This window comes from Fukomys damarensis, unplaced genomic scaffold, assembly GCF_012274545.1.
Source record: "Fukomys damarensis isolate Sample0158 unplaced genomic scaffold, DMR_v1.0_HiC HiC_scaffold_24, whole genome shotgun sequence".
Lineage (NCBI taxonomy): Eukaryota > Metazoa > Chordata > Mammalia > Rodentia > Bathyergidae > Fukomys > Fukomys damarensis.
The window spans coordinates 57763405-57775825 of NW_022900936.1; the positions used below are offsets into that span (position 1 = coordinate 57763405).

The 12421-nt window shown below is 40.5% G+C and overlaps 1 protein-coding gene across 1 annotated transcript in view; it reads right to left on the reverse strand.

Moving 5' to 3' along the window:
* Positions 1 to 873: 873 nt before the first annotated feature.
* Usf3 (upstream transcription factor family member 3) overlaps positions 874 to 12421 on the reverse strand; it is a 32263-nt gene continuing 20715 nt past the window's right edge. Inside the window, exons 5-6 of the mRNA XM_010630092.3 lie at positions 11640 to 11736; positions 874 to 8242 (exon numbers count right to left, since the gene is read on the reverse strand). Coding sequence (XP_010628394.1) covers positions 1809 to 8242; positions 11640 to 11736 — 6531 coding nt within the window. The 3' untranslated portion in view covers positions 874 to 1808. The remainder of the gene's footprint in view (positions 8243 to 11639; positions 11737 to 12421) is intronic.

Below are 12421 nucleotides of genomic sequence, written 5' to 3' on the forward strand. Positions count from 1 at the left end.
GAACAGTTAGAGAGGCACAAGTGACCCTTTCACCGAGTCTTTAGAAGAGGTATTCATTGAAGGTAACTGCTCTGACCAGGCCATAGGAGGCTTCCCTAGGATGGAAAACATGTTGGTCCCGGGGCTCACTCTTTTAACACAGTAGACAGAACAATTTATATTTATCTCTCCCACCTCATCTCATGTTTGGCAGAATAAAACAATAAAAAGTCAGGTTCAACAGGTTTAAGAAAATGAGTATATATACAATAGTTGTTTTCTTAAGTTTTTCAAAATTCAAGGTGTTTTTCAATTTATTATTAACTTCAGAAGGAGTTTTAAAAAACTCCATCCACATCAAGTTTTTCTGTTTTTAGCAGCTTTCAATTTCCAATTTTCAGATGGTGGGACTATTTTTTTCAAATTTATTTATTTTCAATTGACAGGAAATTGTATATATTTATCATATATAACATTCTGAAAAATGTATACATTGTGGACTAGTAGGGACCAGTTTATATTTTAAAATGTTTTTATAAATACTCTCACACATTCACGTACCCACAGGACATATATACTTTTTTGAAGCACCATTTCACATTACCTTTAAGAAAAATAACAAAAAACTCATCTTCTTATTGTAATTCTGTTACAAAGGGTAATAATGCAATATACAATGCCATATTTAAAATATAAATATCAGTAAATGAAAATACTGAGGGCTTAAACTCTGTTCAAAAATATTTTAAAAGTAAGGCTCAAATAAATGTGTAGATTCTAAATACATTATTTACAGATGGAAAAGAAGGAATACTAAACCAAACTCAATTGAGGGCTGGGGATATAGGCCAGCACTACAGTGCTTGCCTAGCATAAATTCAACTCCCAGCATCAGGAAAAAAAAAAAAAAAGAAACAGAACAAAAAAACTCGCTAAAAAACTCAACTGGTGAAATACTCTCATTAATTAAACTCATGAAAAACTCTACAGTATAACTACTTTTATCCTTATGGCCTAATGCAAACTGCAAGTACAAAAATGAAAAATATTTATGTACTTTCAGGTCTATTTTTAAGGCTAATTATACAAGGAAGACTTTTGCTTTAAATAATCTTGGCACATTCAAGGATGATATGATTCTCTACTTTGAAGAACAATTCATGGAATTCAGATATTTTATGAAAATTATAATTAAGAAAGAAGTCTCTATCTAAACCAACCTTGGGGAATGAAAGCTCGTTAAACAATCCATTTATTTGCCAAATGCTTGCTCTAGCAAGGACATTAAATTTGACATCAATTCAACACAACCATGGAGTAAAAAACTGCTTTAGATGCTGACATCAACCAGCAACTCATTATGAATCACTGTGTTTTATCAAAGTTCTCCATATTTTGGGATAGCAACTCAACTAACTCAAGTATTTTAAAAATCATCAATAATCAAGTTTCAGATCTCAGCCTCTTCCTTCTACCCAGCACATGCCAAGATGATCTCCCTTAACCTCCAGCTGGTTAGTATTCAGAGACTATAAAATTACAAATCAAACATGGAAATATAAAACTACTTCAAAGATAAAAAAGCACACTGTGGGGTTAAAAATGAAAGAGATAACTTTGTTATCATGTTTTTGACAATCCAGCATCGTCTCCAACATAGGCTCCCTAGCATTCAGAAGATAACTGAAAATTGATTATACAAACACAGAGAAAAAAAAAAAAACAAAGATACACACAAATAATCCCTCTCTTCCTGTACAGATAAGCATGTGAGCATGCATGAGTACATTTGTAACCTCACCCAATACCATTACATTTACTTTATCTGTTTACACAGCTGAACTGCAATCATGCCCTAAAATATGGCTTATGTTATGGGCAGGTCTGTTTGAGGACTGCTTGGAAGAGTCAGAGGCAGAAGAGTTTGCTATTGTAAGCAAAGGTGACATTGCTGAGCCATCAGGAAGAGCTGTTGCTATTTCTGGAAACAAGGATGTCATATTAAAGTTAGATAAGTGAGAGTTGGTCATGTGCATTGGTGGCATGTCAGGGAGAAGAGGGAAACTTGGCTGAGCAAAGCCAACAGGTCTGGGAGGAGATAAAATGGATCCAAATCGGTTATTTAAACTTCCACTGTTTACCTTCTCTGTGGTGGGATTTGAAAACATTTGGTTAGAAAAGTAGGGGATTGAAATATCATTGGACAGTGTGGGATGAGCAGGAGAATATGGGGGATAGAAGGAGGGCAGAGTATTTTGGGGATCGACAGGAATGAGGGCTGGAGTTCGAGTGGCACTAGGCTGAGTGACCTGTGGAATGAAAGAAGTATTAGCATTTATTGGTGGGTTCATGCCGCCCTCAGGAATAAAAGGAAAACCAAAATTTTGTGATAATGAATGCTGGTCAGGACCTGAATTATCATTAGGTACTTGTGGACCATCAGGCATGAAGCGAACAATACTTCCTCTCTTCTCTGTAGCAGGTTGTTGACGTCCAAGAATCATGCTGCCACTAGTAGAGAGAGGAAGGTGGGGAAGACTTGGATCAAAGACATTACTATGTCTTTGGTTTCCAGAACGATTCCTTTCAGGTTGACGAATTTTGGAACTACCACTGTCTTGCAAGGCAGGTCTTGACCTCTGGGGAACTGAAGTATTAGCCTGACGTACAGGAGGCCCTTGGTCAGCATTTCCATGAGACACAGATAGGTGTGGCAGAGCTGGCCTCGCAACCCCATGCATGTTCGTTGTGACAGGAGGGTTCATGTGGCCCTTGGTCCCATGACTGTCAGTAATCCTCATGGGATTAGACTTCTGTATAGAAACATTGGGACTTGTGTTTCGACCCTGAATATCTCCTGAGGAAGAAGAACTTGAAAAAGGGATATTCAAGGTGCTGTTCCTGGTGTTAATTGCACCTAAAGACATGTCACAACTTTCTCGATTCTGACTCTCACTATCTCTTCTAATATGGACACTATCATGAGTTGGGGGACAATTATATTCAATTGCAGAGGATGGACCACATTGTGTATTCCTCTGATGTTCCGAAAGTGATCTCTGGCTCCCAATGACCTGATCACCAAGGTGTGGGGCAAGCAAGCTCTGCATAAAACTTTGGTGACATGTATTTTCACTATCCCTTGGTGGGACAGCATTTCCTGTTGGGATACTCTGCACTGGTGGATAAGGTAATCTCTTTTGACGGTCAATTGGTGGTGGCCCAGTGTTTTGACTAATTCGAAAAGCCTGGGACTGCATACTCCTCAATGATGACACAGCATTACCTATTTCATTATTTCTTGAAGATTGTACTTCAAAATTACTCTGAGGCTGTTGACTAGCTCCACTTGGTTTAAATGTCTGACAATCAGAAAGGCGGATATCTGAGGCAACAGTATGGTCTACATGACTCTGCATATTATGAATTGCCAAGCTCTTATTTCTGGGAACATCAAGATAGCTTCTCATTTCAAGCTGATCTGAAACTCTGGAACCTTGAATAGATATACCCATTCTCTGCTCTGAATTAGATGATGTCTTTCCAATGAGTGCCTCGGCGGAGTAACTTGAAACTCGATTTCTCTCTGTCCTATGTGGAGTACAAGTCATGTCTGAAGATCTAGTCACAATACTTGGTTGGGACACCATCTGCTGCTCTAAACCTCTTGATGTCAAAAGCCTTTGCATTGGATTATGCCCAGATACATGTTCAGAAGAAACCCCCGAACCTTGTGGTCTGCTTCCAACATCCTGCTGCTGGTGCATAATATCTTGATTAAGGTGGTTCTGAGGGTGGCTATGGTGGTTCCGGCTAGTTGAAGGGTTTTCACAGCTTTTCTCTGGCTGGGAACTTCCAAAGTGTTGCTGCATCTGTTGCTGCATCTGTTGATGGTGGGGATGTGGCTGACCACTCTTGGGTCGGGACTGGTCAGTTGCATGGTGCTTTGGTTGTAGGGAAAGCTGAGAGCCCTGAGCGCCCTGAACAAGATTCCTCTTTTTTTGCATCTGAACTTCCTGCTGTAGAGTTCTCTGTTGGTGCACATTATGGGGCTGAGAGTGGACAGCGTTCTCTGTGTGAGGTACATGATGCTGTAGTTGATACAAATGATGCCTCTCTCTTAACTGTCCTGCTTGCTGTTGTTGCTGCTGCTTAATGTAGAGATGGTTACTGTGAAGGTGAGATACCCCTTGAGGGGGAACATGCTGCTGCAGGGCCTGCAGATGTTGACTTGCCTGAGTTTGCTGTTGCTCAGCAACTGAAGGCTGAGAACTACACTGAACTTCAGTTTGTCGCAATGCAGGAGCCACAAAGTTGTTACCAGGTGGAAACAATCGTGTAAGGCCATCTCCATGTGCTGGATTGCTAACAGGCACAACTGAGTTTGAAGAGTTGGGAGGGATCTGACTAACCATCATTTGAGCTTGGTCAGAAATGCCATCTGGAGTTCGGCTCATCAGGGTCATATTTTCAAGCCTGAGGGGGACTGGCTGACAATGCTTTTGACGTTTAGCAGATGACAGTAGAAGATCATCCTGGACAGCACGCTTGGCAGAATCTTTACGGTTTTCATGATTTGGTTTTAAAAGGGGCTCTTGAATCTGTGAGTTTGGTATGGTACTAGCCATAGTATTTAGCTGTTCTTGGGAATATTCAGTCATCAGAGATGGTCCAGGAGGCTGGCTGCTGTAGGAGCTAGATGAAACAGTCAGATTCACTGTGGTAGGAACAGCTGTTTGGTCTGAAGTTTGGGATAAACCCGCACAGCTGACCAGAGGATGGGTGATGCTGCTCTGGTGGATAAGATTATTCACACTTAAACTGGTGAGGGTTGGTGGCTGGGAAGTAGAAGCCTGCAAAGAGGTATTTGATGTTTTAATTCCTACAGAACAACTTGGTTTTTCCAGGGGCCTATCCACTGTTACTTCAATTGAATCCTGAGAGTTAAATTCATTTGGTGTTGTTTCTGCCTGTCCTGTGCCATTCTCTTTAGGGTGTGATTTGAAAGTCTGATCTCCCTCCAAGGATGATGCTTCAGAAGATTTTGATGTAATCTCCCTTATATCAGCCTGGATGCCAGCTCTCCCCTTCTCACTGTTCTCCTGGTCAAAAATAGCTCTTGCTGCAAGAGCTACTATATCAGTTTGTTCCACAAAGGTACAGCTGTCACATGTATTAGTTGTACTGCTGGTCACATCTTCTCTAGTTGTTTCAGGAAGCATGGATGCAACTGAGAAGCTACGACTACTGCCAGAGCTGGTTGACATAGGAGAATCAGCCTGCCTGGTAAGAAGAGAACCATTCATAACCTCCTGATCAGGAAGGCAAGAATGCTGCTGTGGTGGATCTCTGTCTTCATTGTTCATCAGTAATAGTTCCTGCTTGGGATGTAAATCCACACTTGAATTGACTACTTTAGAATTTTCTGAAGAAAAGTCAGGATGGTCAATTTGGACTGAAAGAGATGATTTCTGCGGGTCTTTTTCTTTAGCAAGATCAGACAGCAGTGTAGTTAAACCTTGCCCCTTTAAGAGACCTGCAGCTTGAATTGTATCTGATGAATCTTGCTCAACCCTGCAAGGTTCTGCAACAATTTCTACCTCAGAAACACAGTCACTACTTGTAGTGCTTGTGCTGGATGACAAACCAGAAACCTGAGAAGCCAAAACCTGGGGCTCACTTGGAGATAGAATTAACACACTGGCTGAAGTGCAGGGTTTGGTAGCATCTGACAATGCTAAACTAGTTGGTGGTTTATCCTGAGATGTCTCTTGTTGCAAAATGGACATAGAATCTTTGGATTTTTCTGGAGCTGCTACAGAATGTTCACTTGCTACAGATTCTTGGTGGGGTGACACTTCTGCTGACTTAGATTTGGGTATAGATTCAGGAATTACTGATTCAGAATTTAGAATATCCAAAGAATGTGAAGCAGAAACACTAATATTTGTCTCGGATACAGTGACAGATGGTAAGACAATAGGGAGGCTTTCCAGCAGTCCATCATTACATGGTGACTCTGCTGAGCCTTCAGTTCTGGGGCCATCTAACTTGCCTACTTCTCTGACTGGAGTCAGGGGACATGCTGGTTTGCCAGCTGCTAAGTGTTTCTTGGCACCTGGCTTCTTATTCAACCTTTTTGACTTCGTGGTTGGTGGCAAACAAGCAACAGTGTTTACTGAAGAAGTAGTCACAAGATTATAAGTACTGGTTATTGTGGCAGAACTATCTGTTGTTGTCGAAGGTGCTATACTTGTTAATGAAACACAGTTAGCTGAGGTGCTTTGACTACTCACAGCAGTTTGAGGATTGGCAGGCTGGTTAACAGATAGCTGTACACAGCTTTGCCCAGCCATCTGTGATATGCTTTGATTGAGGCTGGCCAAAGCACCAAATGTATTCAGGGCAACATTGGTATTTGGATCTTCGCTGGTGGTGGGTTGAATAATTTGCATAGGGGTTTGATTTGTAGTTCCTGATGAAGACATCACAGGCTGCAAAGTAAAGAGCTGTCCATTTAAAGAAATGGTTTGAGGCTGTTGTTGGTTTGACATGGTAACAGAAAAAGTCTGTGTTGAATTAGATGTTGATAAAGATGAAGGTCTAGGTAATATGTGGACAAGATGCTTTCCTCCAAAAGTCTGTGGGGTGGAAACATTTTGCACTGAATTATTAGAACCTATTATAGCACTGGCTCCATTGACAGGGAGTCGAACAGAACCAGAAGGTGGAGCAGAAAGGAGTGGCAATGGATTCTGATTAGCTGCCTGTATGATGACTATCTGTTGACCTACTGTTTGGTTGGGAACCTCTGCCCTCATCACTGTTGGGCAGGGGGTAGTGCTGGGTGGCTGAAGAATGATAACATTTTGACTAGCTGAAGCTGCATTAACAGCTGACCCAACTGACTGAGCCATCTGAATAACCTGCATTGCTGAATTCAATGGAAGGATATTTTTTGGAGGTTGAGATTTAACTTGTGACTGGGAAATCAGTGGCTGCATAGGTAAAGGTGGACAAGAAGGCAAGGTAACAACTACTTGCTCAACTGGCTGTCCATCTGCTGGAAGGGAATTATTTAAATTGATGCCTGTAGCCACAGGTCTACTGTGGTTACGTGTGGTGGGGCTAGTACTAGACTCACTCAATACTGGAGTCACTGTGGAAGATGGTGTCTGGCTTAAGGGCTGAATAGTGTTTCCTGCCAGTTGCAAAGTAGTCCATGTTGTCTGTGTGTTTCCAGCTGAAGAAATTCGGGTAAGGCTGTTAATGTTTTTCAAATCCGAAGCACTAGCACTTGAAGAAGGCAAAGAACAAGAAAGGGCCCAATTACTGTCCAAAGGATTTGTGGAAAGAATGCTTACTGGAGTGGTGATCTTCCCTACTGAAGGGGCAGAAGGTGCCACCACTGTGGTTGTATTTGTTGAGTCTGTGCACTTGCTAACACTCAGAGGAGAAGAATCTCCTATAGATCTGGGAGGCTGGGAGCAGATTGTGGTGGTAACTGAAACAATAAAGGTGTTTTGAAAATCACCTCTGCAGTTCTGGAGGTTCAAGCAGGACTTGGTTCCATGGTGTACTTTAGTGGTAGTTACTGAGGAGCTGGGGGGGACACTTGTGACACAAGGGGCTGTCTTCTTTAATATTTTGGTGCTGTCTAACCCATGGTTATTTTCAGAAGAATTCTGATCATTCGGATATATGTGTGAAGAAGGATGCTGAAGAGGTTCAGGACCAACTGATACAGCAATCAGTGAACCACCAGTGGCACCAAACACACTTGATTCACTTTCAGAGGTGGAAAGCTCAAGAATATTTTGAGCAGAAATGGCAGCAGGAAGACAAAGAGGAACAGGCTGATTGGCAGCCAATGCAGAAACTGTGGTCTGATGCCATGGCTTCTTTTCAGAGGGGTAAATTCCAGAAACAGACACAGGAGTCAGAAGATTGCAAGTTCTCTGTACTGGCACCACATTGGCAGTTTGCTTTTGTAAATTATGACCAACGTTAAAGGTTATCCCCTGAACAGCTGTTCCTTGGCTATTTCCACCAGGCTGACTCCCATTGGAATAAACAATGATATTTTTCTGAACCTGATCACTTGGAATAACAACAGATACCTTTGAGTTTTTAAGATTTCCTTTCCAGTGGATTGTGGGGTCATCATATAAGCATATGTCATTTGCTTTCAGTAATTCAATATATCGGCCATTTTCTTTTTGGATTTCTTCCAGTTGTTTCCGTAGCTTTTTAATTTCTTCAGCTATGATATTAAAAACAAAAAGTTAAAAGCACAGATATGTGTCAGTATAACTTGAAAAGGAGCTATGTCCTAAACTACTGAATTTTAATTCTAGCTTTCTAGACACTTCAATTGAGAATCTTCAGAACTTTGCTAATACAAGTTTTTTTTCTTTTTAGAATGTTATTTCAAATATCTATCTCATACCTTTTTTTTTTTAGATTTTTGAGACAGGGTCTCACTATGTAGTTTAGACTGACCTGGAACTCACTATGTAGCCCAGGCTCCTCTCGAACTCACAGCAATATTCCTGCCTCAGCCTCCCAAATGCTGGGATTATAGGAGCGCGCCACCACGCCTGGCTCATCCTTTTAAATGTATATATCTTTAAAAGCCAACCACTAGGAAATCATTTACAATGTAGAAATCTCAAAATTCCCAATCCAAACATTTGTGATAGTGCAGCTACACAGGTGAAGCAAGTAAAGACATACTAAGTGACATCATGGTAACGTACTAGGAAAATAACACTAAATATGCCTCTAATGCCACTTAACTGCTGAAACAGCTAACATGACTTGTGGTGATAAAAGACTATCTCATAAATGGCTTTAGTTTCTATTTTACCTTTCGAAACAATGCAGAAGGAAAGGAATGAGAATGTGTCAGCTGTTAAGTTGGTGGAGCACCAAAGAGAGCATTAGCAATGGGTTCCGCAATTTTTCTTGTTAGGGCCAAGGCAGACATACTGCTGAGCACTGAAGGTCTGCCACAGTCCTCTCCTTTCTAAGGGACATAGCTTAACCCACAGTCTTACCACAGGGGCATCTTTGGCGAATGAAATTTATGCTCTGTGACCCCTTACATCCTCACCTGCCCGGCCAAAATGGTAGGATTTCTCATCCCTACCCCATCAAAGGCAGCCAATCCTCAAGGCTAATGGCCTGTGAAGTAGCCTGAAATGAAAGCTCCATTTCAACAAGGATGAGCTGAGACCAGCACATCATTTGTCTCAGATTTTTAAATAAAGAGACGGAAGATATGAGTGTGCCAGGGATATTAAAATTAAAGGTCATTCATCATCAACCACAAAATAATAATCTTTACTCTCACTAAACATTTACTTATTGGTGCTTCTCAATCATTGTCTCAATTAATGTTAATGATAACAGCTAACATTTATCAGGTATTTACTGTGTGCTAGGCATTCGTCTAAATGCTTTACCTGCAATAGCTTTTGTGTTTTTTTTTTCCCAGTAAGTTTACTGGTACATTTAAAGCAAACAATACAGTCACATTTATCATTGGGATCTTGTACCTTTACATGATATGTCCTGGTTCTTGTTTTTGCCCCATTCCCCTGCCCTCCCTTCACCCCCTTCACCCTTCCCTATTTACAAAGATTTTGTTTCCATTTTTTCCCTTTTTCAAATTTTTTCTTTTCCCTTATTTCCTTTCCCCTACCCTTCCCACTTCCCCTTTAGCCATTTTCTTCCTGTCTCACACTCTCAATTATACCATTTGAACCTTATTTACACTTGTAGTTTTTCACACCACAGAAGCTATTTGGTATTTACTCAAGTGTGTCCTATTTGTTTCACTTAAAGAGTATAGCCTCAGTGTGTACCCATTTAGCTATAAGTGTCTCTAGTTTCTCATTCTTTATGGCTGAGTAATACTTCATTTTTCTAGAAAAACCACATCTTCTTTATTCAGTTTGATGGCATTTAGGTTGTTTCCGAGTTTTAGCTATGTAATAGCTCTTTCAATCTTCATAAGACCCACAAGATGGGAGCTATTATTATCATCATCTTCAAATGCAAGAAATGGGCTCAGAGTATTTATATGATTTGCCTAAAATCAGCCATGTAAATACTATAATTATCTGTACTTGAAGACAGGGAAACTTGAGGCATAGAGAGGTTAAATAACTGGCCAAAGGTTACTTAGTGCAAAAATGAAGCTGAGACTCAAGCACAGGTGGTCCTGATTCCAAGGCCACTACTCTGACCCTGCAGGACCATCATGTGGAAAATGAGGAAGAAGCCACTAGGACACAAAAAGAGGACATAGCAAGATACACGAAAAGAAGCAGAGACACAATAATCATGACAGAGATGACAATGTAGCCAAACTTAAGCTGCTTCAGGTGCTATCACCAACCCCTGGACTAGCAACTCAGTTGTTCCTAAGTCCCACACCTGGTACTTTTGCAATACCTCCCATTTTCCCTAAGTAACTTGACTGCCTTGGTCTCTGTGCTTTGAACTCAAAGGATCCTTCATTCGAAAACTGACCTTGCCATCTCCTTTGTGGGGTGTCTCAAAATAGCTACCAAACACATATTCTTATATCTATCTGGCAGCTCATATCTAATGGTCTGTGCCTTAAAACACAGCTCCCTAGAGAAGGGTAAGTTGTTATTTAACTAAAGGAATCAGTGAATTCTGAATGCTGACCACCTAGATATGCTTTCAAGTATCCTTCCCACCTATTACAATAAACACAGCCCAGCTCTGTCCTTACCTTAGTGAGTTCTGCCTTGTTTCTCTCCTTTTAAGGTGGCTTCCTGGGTTGTCATAAGAAACTCTCTCTGGGCTCTTGTCAGAGCCATACATAAAGGACAATTCAAACTGCTCTACCATCCTCAGCTTTATACTTGCCTGGAATATTTTTCTTTTCAGTGTCTCTACAATGCTAGTAGAAAAACAGAACTCATTTAACAGCATTAAATAAAAGCCACCTCTACCTACAAATCAAATATTAAATAATCACAGGCTGGCACTGTGCCTGACTCACAAGTGCAAGGTCCTATGTTCAGTCCCCAGTACCAAAAAAATGGGAAAAAAAGCTTCTCTGGGCCCAGGATTTAGCTCAGTGGTTCCACAGCCTGACTCACAAGTGCAAGGACCCAAGTTCAATCCCCAGCACAAAAATAAATAAATAAATAGATAAATAAATAAATAAATAATTTTGTGCTCTGATGTACACATCATCAGATCACTGTGAACAATTATGAAATAAACATTTTTTGGCCTTTTGCGTTATTGGTAGGTACAGATCTATCTCATTTTTAAATATACTGACTACTCTCCCTACATCCTCTTACAGCCTTTTCCTAGCTGCAAGATCCAACTGAAATAAGAGATTTAGTATTATCAGTATCATGAGTTAGGCAAACATGAAGTACAAAAGTGTTCAAAGTCAAAATATGAATGTAGTTGCTCTCAGAGGGCAGAAAACAGTTAAACTACAATGATTTTATTTGTAATACTATTCTCCCAGATCCTTTGACTGTAGGACCTTACTAAGGTCATTTTTGGGGAAAATTTACTATATCCTAAAATAAGTTGCACTGTTACACAAGGCCTACACACTTAACAAATAATAAAAAGTATGAATCTCAAAATTTCTTTACCTTGCTCATTGTTTCCCCCATTCAACAGGAGTTCATCATTTTGCCTTTTCAATTCTGTTATATATTTAAAGGCTTGGTCCAGGATCATATTCTTGCTCTGCCAAAAGAAAATCATTTAAAAGTTTCATTGAAGGCTCTGGATTTAGCTCAGTGGTTCCGCTGCCTGCCTCACAAGCACAAGGTCCTGAGTTCAATCCCCAGTACCAAAAAACAAAAAAAGTTTCATTGAAGGGTAGGAACTTGCCAAAAGAAACTTAAAAGCTTTGGGTTTATCACATACTTGTGATATGTAACTTTTCAAAGTTCAAACTACACACCATATTCAAAAGCTTTTACTGTTCACGTTCCATTTACTAAATACCTATTGCACATTTACTGTGTGAGGCTCTGCTTGAGGCACTAGGATTCAGTAGTAAATCAGACCAAGCACAGATCCTTGAAGAATATAAATACACCTGTCTATGTAAAATAATTCTGTGTGTGTGTGTGTATGTGTGTGTGTGTATAAAATCTTTTCATTAGTGCACAAGAACTAGCACAAAGAAATTAAGCCAGGGTAAAAAGGGAGTTAGAGTGAAGGTGGAGCTTACTCTGTACTCTGGACTATTTGTGTCCCTCACCAAATTTGTATGCTGAAATCATAATCCCCAATGTAAGGAGAGTTGGGACCATTAAGAGGTCAAACTGTCACGAGGGTGTAGTCCTCACAAACAGGATTAGTGGCTTTTCAGATGAGACAGAGACAAATAATCTCACTCTCCAGCAGGTGAGGACAACCAGGA